The sequence below is a fragment of the Scylla paramamosain genome, chromosome 34 (genome assembly GCF_035594125.1).
Source record: "Scylla paramamosain isolate STU-SP2022 chromosome 34, ASM3559412v1, whole genome shotgun sequence".
NCBI classification, from domain to species: domain Eukaryota; kingdom Metazoa; phylum Arthropoda; class Malacostraca; order Decapoda; family Portunidae; genus Scylla; species Scylla paramamosain.
The window spans coordinates 10682720-10695219 of NC_087184.1; the positions used below are offsets into that span (position 1 = coordinate 10682720).

Sequence of the window (12500 nt, forward strand, 5' to 3'; positions counted from 1 at the left end):
TCTGATGGCTTCTTGACCCTTCCTTTGTTTTCTTATGTTTTTGTGCACGGGTTGGGACGCAGTATTGATGGGGAGGGTGGCAGTGCACGGTGACGCAGCCTTCACTGCTCTGATGATAATAGTTGTTTTAGGTCTGTTTTAGCAAGAAAGTTACACACATAAAGACCACACATATTTAACATAAAGTCTTGGTTTAAGAAAAAAAAATCCTTAAAAGAACATATATAAAAAAAAAAGGTAAAAATATAAGAATATAATCTAAAAAAAGAAAAAAAATCATCAACAACATACCTAAAACTAATATATTCAAGTGTAAGTTTGACAGGTGAGGTGATGAGTGGGGTGCGGTACTGCTTTGTTGTGGCGGCATTGCACATTACACTGAACAGGTTAATGTACCTCTGTCTGTTCTAATACTACTATCCTACCAATGCTGCTTCACATCAGTCTTCCATTCTTAACAAACCATGCATTCGGATATACTTCAAAGGCCTCCAAACAAAGCGGAACTTGATGTACGTATGTAAGTGTAGATCTTGTTAATTCTCGCAGTATTCACCTGGCCAGCCTCCAATTAGGCCCGTCCACCAACCCACCTGCATCACCAAAACTCACCTGCCTTTGTGGCGCACCTTGATCCTGGAAGCTGCCCCCAATAACACAAGATGCGCCGAGTGACTGACCGACGAGTGAATGAATGGCTGTGTGTGTGTGTGTGTGTGTGTGTGTGTGTGTGTGTGTGTGTGTGTGTGTGTGTGTGTGTGTGTGTGTGTGTGTGTGTGTGTGTGTGTGTGTGTGTGTGTGTGTGTGTTTCGTTTTTGCCGAATTTTTTAGTTTTTTTGCCTGTTATTTTTTTTATTTATTTTTTATTTAGTTTGTGATATTTTCTTTTTCTGTTTTACTTCCTTCCATCCATCCATCCATCCATCCATCCATCCATCCATCCATCCTTCCTTCCTTCCTTCCTTCCTTCCTTCCTTCCTTCCTTCCTTCCTTCCATTCTTCCTTCCTTCCTTCCTTTCCTTTCCTTTCCTTTCCTTTCCTTTTCTTTCCTTTCCTTTCCTTTACTTTACTTTCCTTCCTTCCTTCCTTCCTTCCTTCCTACTTTTCTTCCTTTCTTTCTTCATTCCTTCCTTGCTTTCATTCATTCATTCATTCATTCATTCATTTTTAACCATTTTATCTTTCTAATTTCTATATGGATGGGACACAAGACACACACACACACACACACACACACACACACACACACACACACACACACACACACACACACACACACACACACACACACACCATAAATATCCATAAACCGTGATCCATAAATGGTGATGCACCTCACCACTGCTTCTTTTCTGTCCTCTGCCCACAATATCAATTCAAACCTAAAATGAAAACTTGCACAAAGAGTTTCAGCATCTGTGTGGTGGTGAGTGTGTTGGTGGCGGTGGCGTTCATCGCCCCCTCCTTGTGGGGCGTGGTGATGGACGCCCGCAAGCTTGGACTCCTGGTGGAGGCGTGGCAGCGCGCCGGTCCCCACACCACTCCCGTGGGGAAGGTGCGGGAGCGGCTGGCCACTGCCTCGTGGTTGGGGCCCCTGCGGCCCGCCCCTCCAAGGGACCCCCTGTCGGAGTGCGGCATCCCCGTCACCGACTGGCGGGAGCTGATGGCCCTCCTGGTGAACATTAAGGCCCGCCTGGCCTGCGTGCAGGAGCAGATCCTGCTGGCCGAGCAGGAGCACGAGGACTTCTACACAAAGCTGGTGGTGGTGGCGTGTTGCCTGGTGGCGGTGCCGCTGTGTGGCGCCCTCCTGATGGGGTGCTCCAGCATCCTCCTCCTCCTGGCGCGGCGCCATCACCAGCCACTCCAGGAAACCAAGGATCTGCAGACTTATAAGGGACACAATGAGGATCAGCTCAGACTGATCCAGTACAAACTTGTAAAGCGGAAACTGAAGAAGCTTCTACGGCAGTACTGTCCCCTGAAGCGACACGTCCTGCTTGTAATGTTTGACTGGCTGACCGAGGTGCAGCTCCACCTGGACACTGGTAGCGACGGCCGCGTCCCGGTGACTCTCCTAGAGCGGGAGGCGCAGCCACTGGCGCTGCAGGAGGAGGCTCGAGTCCAGCAGAGAGGTCAGCTGAGAGTCAGTCCCGTGGAGGACTCGGCGGCCCGTGTGGAGGACACTGCAGACCAAGAGGCAGGTGGCGAGGAGAGCCACCTCTTGGTGCGGCACAGCGTCGTGGTGCCTCCCCGGTTCAGGCACAGGCTGGCGGGGCCCGGGGAGCGCCACTTGCGGTACTTGGCGCGCCTCTACTGCGTCTCGGTGTGCCACACCTGGGACATGCCGCGGGGCAAGCTCCACATTAGGGGCCCCAAGAAACACGTGCTGGAGTGCCTCGCCCACGTCAAGGCGTTGCTGGCGGAGTACCGTGCACGTGAGGCGGGGCCCGAGTGAGGAGCCTTGGCCTTGCTCTTCCTGAAAACAGAGGATATACGGCGTCCTAAGGAATCCTAGAGTGGCCGTAGTAGCAGCAGCAGCAGCAGGAGTGGTAGTAGTAGTAGCAGTAATAACAGGAGTAACAGTAGTAATTCATCGTTACCTGTTAACTTTACGTCTCTTTTTACTCTTTTAATTGTTCTTCTTGCTAAAATATTCAAGTCATTGTATCGCTAATGTTGAGATACACCAGTACTGAATAGAAAAGGTCTTTGTAGGGAGATTTAGTGCACACACACACACACACACACACACACACACACACACACACACACTCACACACAGAAACACACACACACACACACACACACACACACACACACACACACACACACACACACACACACACAGTTAATGGCTGCTGTATGTCACGTATACAGAGATGGCATCTTTTCAAATTTATTGCCCTTGATAGTTTTGTAAATATACTCTCTCTCTCTCTCTCTCTCTCTCTCTCTCTCTCTCTCTCTCTCTCTCTCTCTCTCTCTCTCTCTCTCTCTCTCTCTCTCTCTCTCTCTTATATATAACTTAAGTTAAATGTTTTTTTTCATAGATTTCAGTCCTTTAAAAAGTTTTGCATAAATATAAACAAATATACGTCATTTTAATATATATATATATATATATATATATATATATATATATATATATATATATATATATATATATATATATATATATATATATATATATATATATATATATATATATATATATATATATATATATATATTTCTCATATAAAAGTAAATCATATGGAAACATTTAATTATAATGAAAACTTTAGTTAGTTTCACATAATCTCTTGTATAAGTTCCAATACTTTAAATATTATATAAACATTATTGATATCCATAGTCACACGTATCCTTTGTGCTTCAGCTTAGACCCTTTATAATTACATAAATGTGATATAATCTATAAATAACTTGAGAGCATTGAGTTGTTGTTGTTGTTGTTGTTGTTGTTGTTGTTGTTGTTCTAATTTTTTTATTGTCGTCATCGTTGTTGTTGTTGTTGTTGTTGTTGTTGTTGTTGTTGTTGTTGTTGTTATCATTAGCTAACAAAGAATTGTAAACGGAAAAAAAGAAACAATATGGAGAAAGAAAAAAAAATTGATAACAAAGATAAGCCATAAAACAAAAACATATCAGAAGCATTGCCTGTAGTTATCAATGGTCGAGCTCATACATAAACCAACACAATAACAGTGAACACACGAACACATACAATGAACTTCAACACATAAATCATAGCCAGAATCATGATCGTGACCAAAATAAACATCATAAACGAAAAAAAAAAAAAAAATGTCAAATAAAAAGTAAAATAAACATGATAACCAGAATAGAAAAAAAAATAAATAGATAAGAATCATAAGGAAAAATTATGAGAAAAAAACAAACAAACAAAATTATAACAAAAATAGAGTAAACACACACACACACACACACACACACACACACACACACACACACACACACACACACACACACACGACCAAAAAAATAAAAAAATAAATAAATAACAACGAAAATAACATTAAAAAAAAAAAATCATGAACAAACTATAAAACGAAAACCAAAACAAACCAAAGGAAACTTAAATTCTCAAGGGAAATAACATCCTCGCCTCTCTCAGCACGTAACCGAGCCCGCGTGCCAATATTTCTCCCTTCTCCCTCGTGGCCTTCTCTGGGTATTTAATAAGCTGCTTGAGTGAGTGACTTCATTGTAAGGCAGAGAATGGCATTATGGCCGTAAAATGAAGTATGTTGCGTTACTCTGGTCGTTAAGGTGAAATATAAGCAGGAGGAGGAGGAGGAGGAGGAGGAGGAGGAGGACGAGGAGGAGGAGGAGAAGGAGGAGGAGGAGGAGGAGGAGGAGGAGGAAGAGAGATGTTTATTTCTCCTTATTTCATCTCTGTCTCTCTCTCTCTCTCTCTCTCTCTCTCTCTCTCTCTCTCTCTCTCTCTCTCTCTCTCTCTCTCTCTCTCTCTCTCTCTATGGAAAAAGTGTATATATCTAAGAGAGAGAGAGAGAGAGAGAGAGAGAGAGAGAGAGAGAGAGAGAGAGAGAGAGAGAGAGAGAGAGAGAGAGAGAGAGAGAGAGAGAGAGAGAGAGACTGAATACCCACATCTAAACAAAAAAAGCCACAAAGACAATAACCAATAAGTTAAGAATGATCTAGGCAACAAAGATTCCAATACTAAATACAACAAAGAGATCAAAACATTCAAAAGGTTCCAATACTGCAGGAAAGGCATTCAATTCTCCTTCCCTTCGCTCCTACCATTACACAGGCTTTCCCTTCCATTCATTTCCATCCCTTACGATTTAATCCAACAAATACACAAAGTTAATCCTTATTCTTATTCAGAGTGAGCTGTGCGAAAAGTTTCTTTGCTTCCTTATGAAAACATGTCTTTTTTTTTTTTACTTTTTTCCCTTCCCTTTTTACTACCAGAGACAGTGTTCATTGTTTCCCTCAGGATGTGTGTGTGAGAAAATGTGGTGTGTGTGGGTGTGTGGGGGGGTCTGTAGACTGGGTGGCTGGGTGGGTGAGTGGGTGGATAAGTTGGTGGGTGGGTGAGTGCAGGAGGGGATGGTGGCTGAGTAGGTGGATGATTGGGTAGGGTGGGCGGGGATGAGTCTTACAAGTTTTCTATCCGCCTTTCACACTAGTGGTAAAACTCCCCTGAAGAAATCTCGTTGTAAGGCAAAATTTCCTGTTATCTGCTTGTCCTGTGGTGCTTCTTTCCTCCTCCTCTTCTTCTTCTTCTTCTTCCTTCTTCTCCTCCTCCTCCTCCTCGTTCTTGTTCTTGTTCGCCTTTTTACATCTCTTCCTCCTCTTCCTGTTTTTTTTCTGTTTTTTTTTTCTTTTCTTATTAAGCTTTCTTTTTTATTCTTTCTTTCGTTCTCTTTTTCTTGTTCTATCTTGTTGTTGTTGTTGTTGTTGTTGCATTTGTTCTTCATCTTGTTTATGTTGCTCTTGTTCTCCTAACCTAACCTAACCACCGCCACCACCACCTCCACCACCACCACCGCCACCACCACCGCCACCACTAGCATAGGGAAGGAAAAAACACGCTGGGGGCAACATAATGAAGTCCGTAGTGAGGCGGGAAATAATGGCACCTCAGGCAAGGGTTTTTAATAAATAAATTAAGAAGGTGTGATTAATGCAGGTGGTTATTAGAACTTAATAAATACCCGTCACATTTTCTTTTTTTTTTTTGGGGGGGGGGTTGCGAAAAAGAAATATGACTTGAAAATATTTTGAGGGCTGAGAAATAAAGAGAAAAAAATAGAGAATTGTTTATTTTTTGTAACTTTTTTTTTTCCATTTTGGCGCAACGTTATAATTTTTTTTTGTTCTATCTATTATTTTATGTGTCTTTTTGTCGTGTTGCGAGGAAATTTAATGAAAAGTTAATTTGTTGCCACTGATTGAAATCTTGAGGACGTGACGTAACGGCTGCGCTTTAATTAGGTGAAAAAAAATTGTGTGTGTGTGGAAATGTGGAATTTGCATTTTGGCGAGGGAGCGTGTGGTGGTCTGGAGAGAGAGAGAGAGAGAGAGAGAGAGAGAGAGAGAGAGAGAGAGAGAGAGAGAGAGAGAGAGAGAGAGAGACGCACACACTTAGAGACAAACACACACATGCACAAATAAAAGAGACAGACAGAAAGACAAGTAAACATAGAAAGTGACAGAAAGATACACAGACAGATAAATAAACAGAAAGACAGATAGACAGGCAGATAGACATAAAAACTGACAGACAGGCCAAGATAAAGAGACAAACAGGCAGACAGACATACAGACAGGCAGACGAATAAAGAGACAGAAAATACAGACAAATAGACGAGCTTACATTTAGGAACCAGACAGAGAGGATAACAAATAAACAGACAGACAGACAGACAGACAGTGAAACAGATAGATAGAAAGACACAGACAGATAGAAAGACGGTCAGTGCAGTGAGGCAGACAGACGGAATGGGTGAGAGATAGACAGACAGACAGGCAAAAGGACCCGTAAAGGAGAAATCAATGACCAAATAAAGAAGAGATGTAGATGGACAGAAAGAGACAAAGAAACAGACATAGAGAAAAGTAGAGAAACAAAACAAACAGGAATAACAAAACATACCAAAACAAAGTAGCACAAATTATATATATATAAAGAGACATTCAAACAAACCAAAGAAAAAAAAACGAGGAACATAAAAAAAAACAAGGTAATTACACAGCACTAAGAATTACATTAGCGATTACAACAAGAACACAGAGGAAGGGAAATTGAATACGAGGAGATACAATAGAAAGCGACCCACAGCAACTCTTTCACCGCTGATTAAAGATTAGATAGAGAAACCTCAGGTAATATCACAGGTAACACTCCCACTTTCCCCCTCCCCTTGCCCCCATCCCTCCTTCCCCCTCTTGCTCCTACACACGCCCACCAGGTAACACTCACTAATTAAGCTCAGGTAAGAATCGCCGTCTTGTTTTAAAGAGTTGAGGAAGAAAAGCAATTATTATGATTAATGTTCTCTGGGGAAAATGAGGTACATTGAGAGAGAGAGAGAGAGAGAGAGAGAGAGAGAGAGAGAGAGAGAGAGAGAGAGAGAGAGAGAGAGAGAGAGAGAGAGAGAGAGAGAGAGAGAGAGAGAATACCCACGAAATGAATAAATTTACAATAAAAGACACTAAAAAATTATTAAACAAGAGCGAGAGCGAGAGAGAGAGAGAGAGAGAGAGAGAGAGAGAGAGAGAGAGAGAGAGAGAGAGAGAGAGAGAGAGAGAGAGAGAGAGAGAGAGAGAGAGAGAGAGAGAGAGATGGCATTTTCTATAGACTTTATTGTTTTCATGGTATTTGGAGACTCGTCCAATATTGGAACTCCTGAAATGCAAAAAAAAAAAAAAAATAATAATAAAAAAATAAAAATAAAAATAAAAAAATAAATAAATAAATAAGTAAAAATAAATAGATAAATAGATAAATAAATAAATAAATAAATAAATAAAATAAAATAAATAAATAAATAAAAAAATAAATAAATAAAACAAGAAAAAAGGAAGCCAAAGAAAAGAAAATAGGTCATAAAAAATGTAAATAATGCTCCTTTATTTCCCAGTCGCAAAAAAAAAAAAAGGAAAAAGTTCACTATTCAGGGTTTTTAATGGAAAAAGAGAATTGTGAAAAAGTTTTTTCCCGGAAAAAAACGAAATGAGTAGAATCTGTGCCGTTAATTATTTGATGTACGTCCTTTTGTGTGTGTGTGTGTGTGTGTGTGTGTGTGTGTGTGTGTGTGTGTGTGTGTGTGTGTGTGTGGGTTTTTAATTTTCTTTCTTTTTTTTTTCTCAGTGTGATTTGTTATTATTATTATTATTATTATTATTTTTTTTTTTTATAACTGTTCTTTCTCCTTGCTTCGTTCTTTATTTCAGTTCATCTTTTTATTCCTTCCATTCTTTACTTTCTTGCTTCTTTCCTTTCTCAATTTTTTTCCTTTTTTACCTTTCAGTTTTCTTTTCTTTTCTTCTTTTCTTCTTTTCTTTTTTTCATGTTATATTCCTTTCTTCCTTCCCTTTCTCTCTTTACCTTTTTTCCTTGGGTTTTGTTTGTTTGTAAAATTTCTTTCTTCTTTTGTTTCCTTCCTTTCTTCCTTCTTTCTTTCTCTGTTTATCGTCTTACTTTTGTTTTTTTGTTTGTAAGAATCCTTTGTTTTGTTTCCTTCGTCCCTTCCTTTCTTCTTTGTTTCCTTCGTTCCTTCCTCAATTACATCTTCCTGAATCACATGTTCATCTATCATCTTCTAAACTCCTCCTGTCATTCTGCCTTTATCTCATTTCTTTCATATTCCCTTCCTTTATCAGTTTTTCCTTCCCACACGTTCCACACTGAGCAATTCCTTCCTCTCTCCATTTATTCTTCCCTCGCTTCTTTGTTTTTTTTTTCGGCATTTTTCTTCTTCCCTCTTTATCCTTCCCTTCTACTAACTCTTGTTCCAAACCTCAATAAATTTTCGAAAACAATAAATCAGGCTTATGTTACAGTGTGTATGTGCGTGCGTGCGTGCGTGCGTGCGTGTGTGTGTGTGTGTGTGTGTGTGTGTGTGTGTGTGTGTGTGTGTGTGTGTGTGTGTGTGTGTGTGTGTGTGTGTTGTATTACATTCATTTATTCATTGTTTTGACCTCCTTCCTCATCTCAATCTTTTCTTCTTCTTCCTATCCTCAATTTTTTCTTCTTCACTTCTCTTTCATGCTAATCTTATTCTCTTGCTTCCTTATATTTGTTTTCTTATTTATTTATTTGTTTATTTATTTGTTTGTTTGTTTATTTATTGATTTGTTTATTTATTTATCTTTCTTTCCTTCTCTTTTTCTTCTTTTTTCTTCATTTTTTGTTTTCTTTTTCCCTTGTTTTGTTGTTCTCTTTCTCTGTCTGTCTGTTTGCATGTTTAATTGCCTTTCCTCACCTTTCCTTACTTTTTTTTTTCATCTTCTCTCACCTTCCCCATTTAAGTCAGGTTAGGTCATTCCCCTGACCTGACTTTACCTAACCTAACCTAAACTAACCCCAAAAAAACCTAACCTAAAGAAATCAAACCAAAGCAAACCTAACTTAATCTAACTTAACCTAACCTAATTTTACCTAACCAACCCAACGCACCCTAAACCGAACCAAACCGAACCTAACCGAACCGAACCGAACCGAACCTAACCTAACCGAACTATACCAAACCAAACCAAACATAACATAACTTAAACTAACCTAACATAACTGAACCAAACCTAACCTAACACGAAACAACTTAATCCAACCAAATTAAACTTAAGTAAGGCAAACAAAACCAATCCAAACCCAACCCAACCAAACCTAACTTACCTAACCTAACCCGTGCTGCTCTACTCAACAGGTGAGGAGCCGTTCATCACCTGGGGGCGAGCCAACACAAACACCGCTTACTTCGACGACACAACGCCTACCAACGTGACTGCTGTGGTGGGCCAGCAAGCCAGTCTGCCCTGCCAAGTGCTGAACCTCGATAAAAAAGATGTGAGTTCTGACTGGGAGGAGGAAGGGAAGGGAGTAGAGGAGGAGGAGGAGGAGGAGGAGGAGGGGGAAGAGGAGGAGGAAGGGAAGGGAGGAGACCAGGAGGAGGAGGAGGAAGGGACAGGGAGAGGAATGAATAGGAGAAAAGATAACGGGAGAAGAGGAAAGGAAAGATTATTGGGAAAAAAAATGGTAGGAGGGGAAGAGAAAGGTAAGAGAAGAAGAAGAATGGGAAGATGAGGGGGACAAGAATGAATAGGGGAATAAATACGAGGGGAAGAAAGGATTGAGGGGAGAGGAGGAAGGGGAGAGGAAGATAAAGGGGAGAATAATGAATAGGAGTAGGAAAGCTGAGGAAAAGGGAAGAATAGAAGGAATAGAAGAGGAAGGGAATAGTAAAGGGAAAAGAATGAATAGGAGAAGAAGAGAGAAAAGTAAAGAGAGATGAGGAAGAGTAAGTTAAAGGGGGAAGAGAAAGTTGAAGATAAATGGATAGAACAGGAAGAGAGAGAGAGGTAAGAGGAGAGGAATGATTAGCAAGAGAAAGAAGGGAGGAGGAAGGTAAGAGAAATAAGATAGAAGAGGAAGAGGGAGGGGAAGGAGAGCTGAAAGAATAATAAAAGAGAAAGAGGCAAGTAAGATGGAAATGAACATGAAGCGGAGGAGGAGAGGAAGAGAAGATAAGGGAGGATAATGAAGAGGAGAAGAGAAGAGTTAAGAGTGATAAATTACTATTGCATAAGGGAAATAATAGCAAGGATTGGAAAATTTGAAGGAATAGAAGGGATAAAAAAGAACAGGAATTAGTAAACATTGGATGAGAGGAAAAAATGGAAAGAAGAGAAATACTGCAAGAGGGAAGAGGGATTAGTAAACATTGGATAAGGGAAAGAAAAAGTAAGAATTTGAGTGTTTGAAGGAATGAGAGAAGAAGAAGAAGAAGAAGAATTATTTAACATTAGATAACATTGGATGAAGGAAAGTTTAGAATGCTTTGGAAGATTGAAGGAATAAAATAAGACAAAAATAAATAAATGAAAAGGATTTAAACGTTTGAAGGAATAAGGAAACTAGAAGGAGGGTTAGATAACTTTAAATAAATAGATAAATAAATGAAATAAACTTGAAGGCTTGAATGAAAAGAATAATTAAAAGAGGGAAGAGAGATTAATAAACTAGATAAAAGGGGAAAAATATGAAAGATTCGAAGGCTTGTAGGAATAGAAGAAATAGAAGAGAAAAGGAGGAAAAGAGAAGAAAAGTAGAGAAAAATGGTAATGAAGAAGAGGGAAGGAGGTAATAAAGAGGAGGATAAAGAGAAAATGGCGAGTAAGGAAAAAAAAAACTATAAAAGGAAAGAAGAAGTGGATGAAGAAGAAAAGGTGAAAAAATGCGAGAATAGGGAAGGGCAAGAGGAGAGTAAAGAAGGGAATAGGAAGAAAAGGTAGTTTAAAATAAGAAATAGAAAATAAAAAAAAGGGAAAGATTAGTAAATAGGAAAATAAAGACAAGTGAACAAAAAATAGAAAAAAAGGATGAAAGGAAACGAGAACAATTACAAGAAAACGAGGAACGAGAAAGAAGAATAAAAGATGGGGAGCAGATGATCAACTCTCTCTCTCTCTCTCTCTCTCTCTCTCTCTCTCTCTCTCTCTCTCTCTCTCTCTCTCTCTCTCTCTCTCTCTCTCTCTCTCTCTCTCTCTCTCTCTCTCTCTCTCTCTCTCTCTCGACGGTGCCAGTTGCAAGTTTTCTCTTTTTCCTCAATGTTGCAGGACTCCCAAAACTTAGATTATATTACACCTTTGTGGGAGCTGTAACACTGTATTGCGCGCTTACCTGCTGGAGGTGCTTGTTTCTGTCCTTTTTTCCTTTCCCTCTTCTTATTTTTTTCTTTTACATCTGTTTCTGTTTTTCTCCTGTTCCGTTTTCGTCTTTGTTTCTTTCGTCTTTCTTTGTTTCCTGGTTCTGTCGTCGTTGTCCTTCTTTCCGCCTTTCTGTTTATTTGTTTGTGTCTCTTCTGTTTTATTTATTCTTCTTTGTTCTTTTCTCTGTTTTTTTTTTCTGTTTGTTTTTTCTGTTTTTAGTCTTCCTTGTTTCTGTTTGTTTCTTTTGCCTGTCTGTCTTTCTGTTCTCTTCCGTTTTTCTTTTTTCTCTTTTTTTTTACCTGTCTTTTTTTCTTCTATATCTGGTCCTGTCTTTTTTCTTTCGTTCCTCTATGTCTCTTTCTCCTTTTTTTTTTTTATGTCTCTGATTTTGTTTCTCTCTTTTTGTTTCAGCTTTTCCGTATAAAACTTTAAAACTGTCTAAAGTTGCCCTTGTCTAAAAGAATGTGTGTTAAAAAGTAAAAGTGTCTAATTAAAACTCTCTCTCTCTCTCTCTCTCTCTCTCTCTCTCTCTCTCTCTCTCTCTCTCTCTCTCTCTCTCTCTCTCTCTCTCTCTCTCTCTCTCTCTCTCTCTCTCAGGTGTCGTGGATCAGACAGCGGGACCTTCACATTCTCACCGTGGGCATCTACACCTACACCAGTGACGACAGATTCAAGGTCAGCCACACACCTGTCACACCTGCCACACATCTGCCACACATCTGTCATTTGTTAATCTATTAGTATTTTTTTTGTTTATTTATTTATTTTTTGCCACATCTGTTTTGTTGTATTGATTCCTTATTATTTATTTATTTTATTGTATTTTCCACTACACACCTGTTATACACCTGTCATGTATTAATTTTCTTGTTGTTTTTTGTATTGTATTTATTTTTATTTTTCACTCCACATCTGTCTTACGTCTGTCATTTATTAATCTCTTATTGTTACTTTTATTTAGCTATTTATTTATTTGTTCCTTTATTTATTTTATTTATATTTATTTTTTCAGTACACACCTGTCAAACACCTGTCATTTGTACTGTTTCATATTGTTTCTTTTTCCATCTTTT

General features: G+C 39.2%; 1 protein-coding gene across 4 annotated transcripts in view; it reads left to right on the forward strand.

The window, feature by feature from the left end:
• LOC135090157 (protein sidekick-like) overlaps positions 1-12500 on the forward strand; it is a 105708-nt gene that overhangs the window by 75103 nt on the left and 18105 nt on the right. For all 4 annotated transcript variants that reach the window (XM_063986566.1, XM_063986568.1, XM_063986567.1 and 1 more), the window contains 2 exons: positions 9426-9565; positions 12025-12102. In XM_063986566.1, the coding sequence (XP_063842636.1) occupies positions 9426-9565; positions 12025-12102 (218 nt within the window). The remainder of the gene's footprint in view (positions 1-9425; positions 9566-12024; positions 12103-12500) is intronic.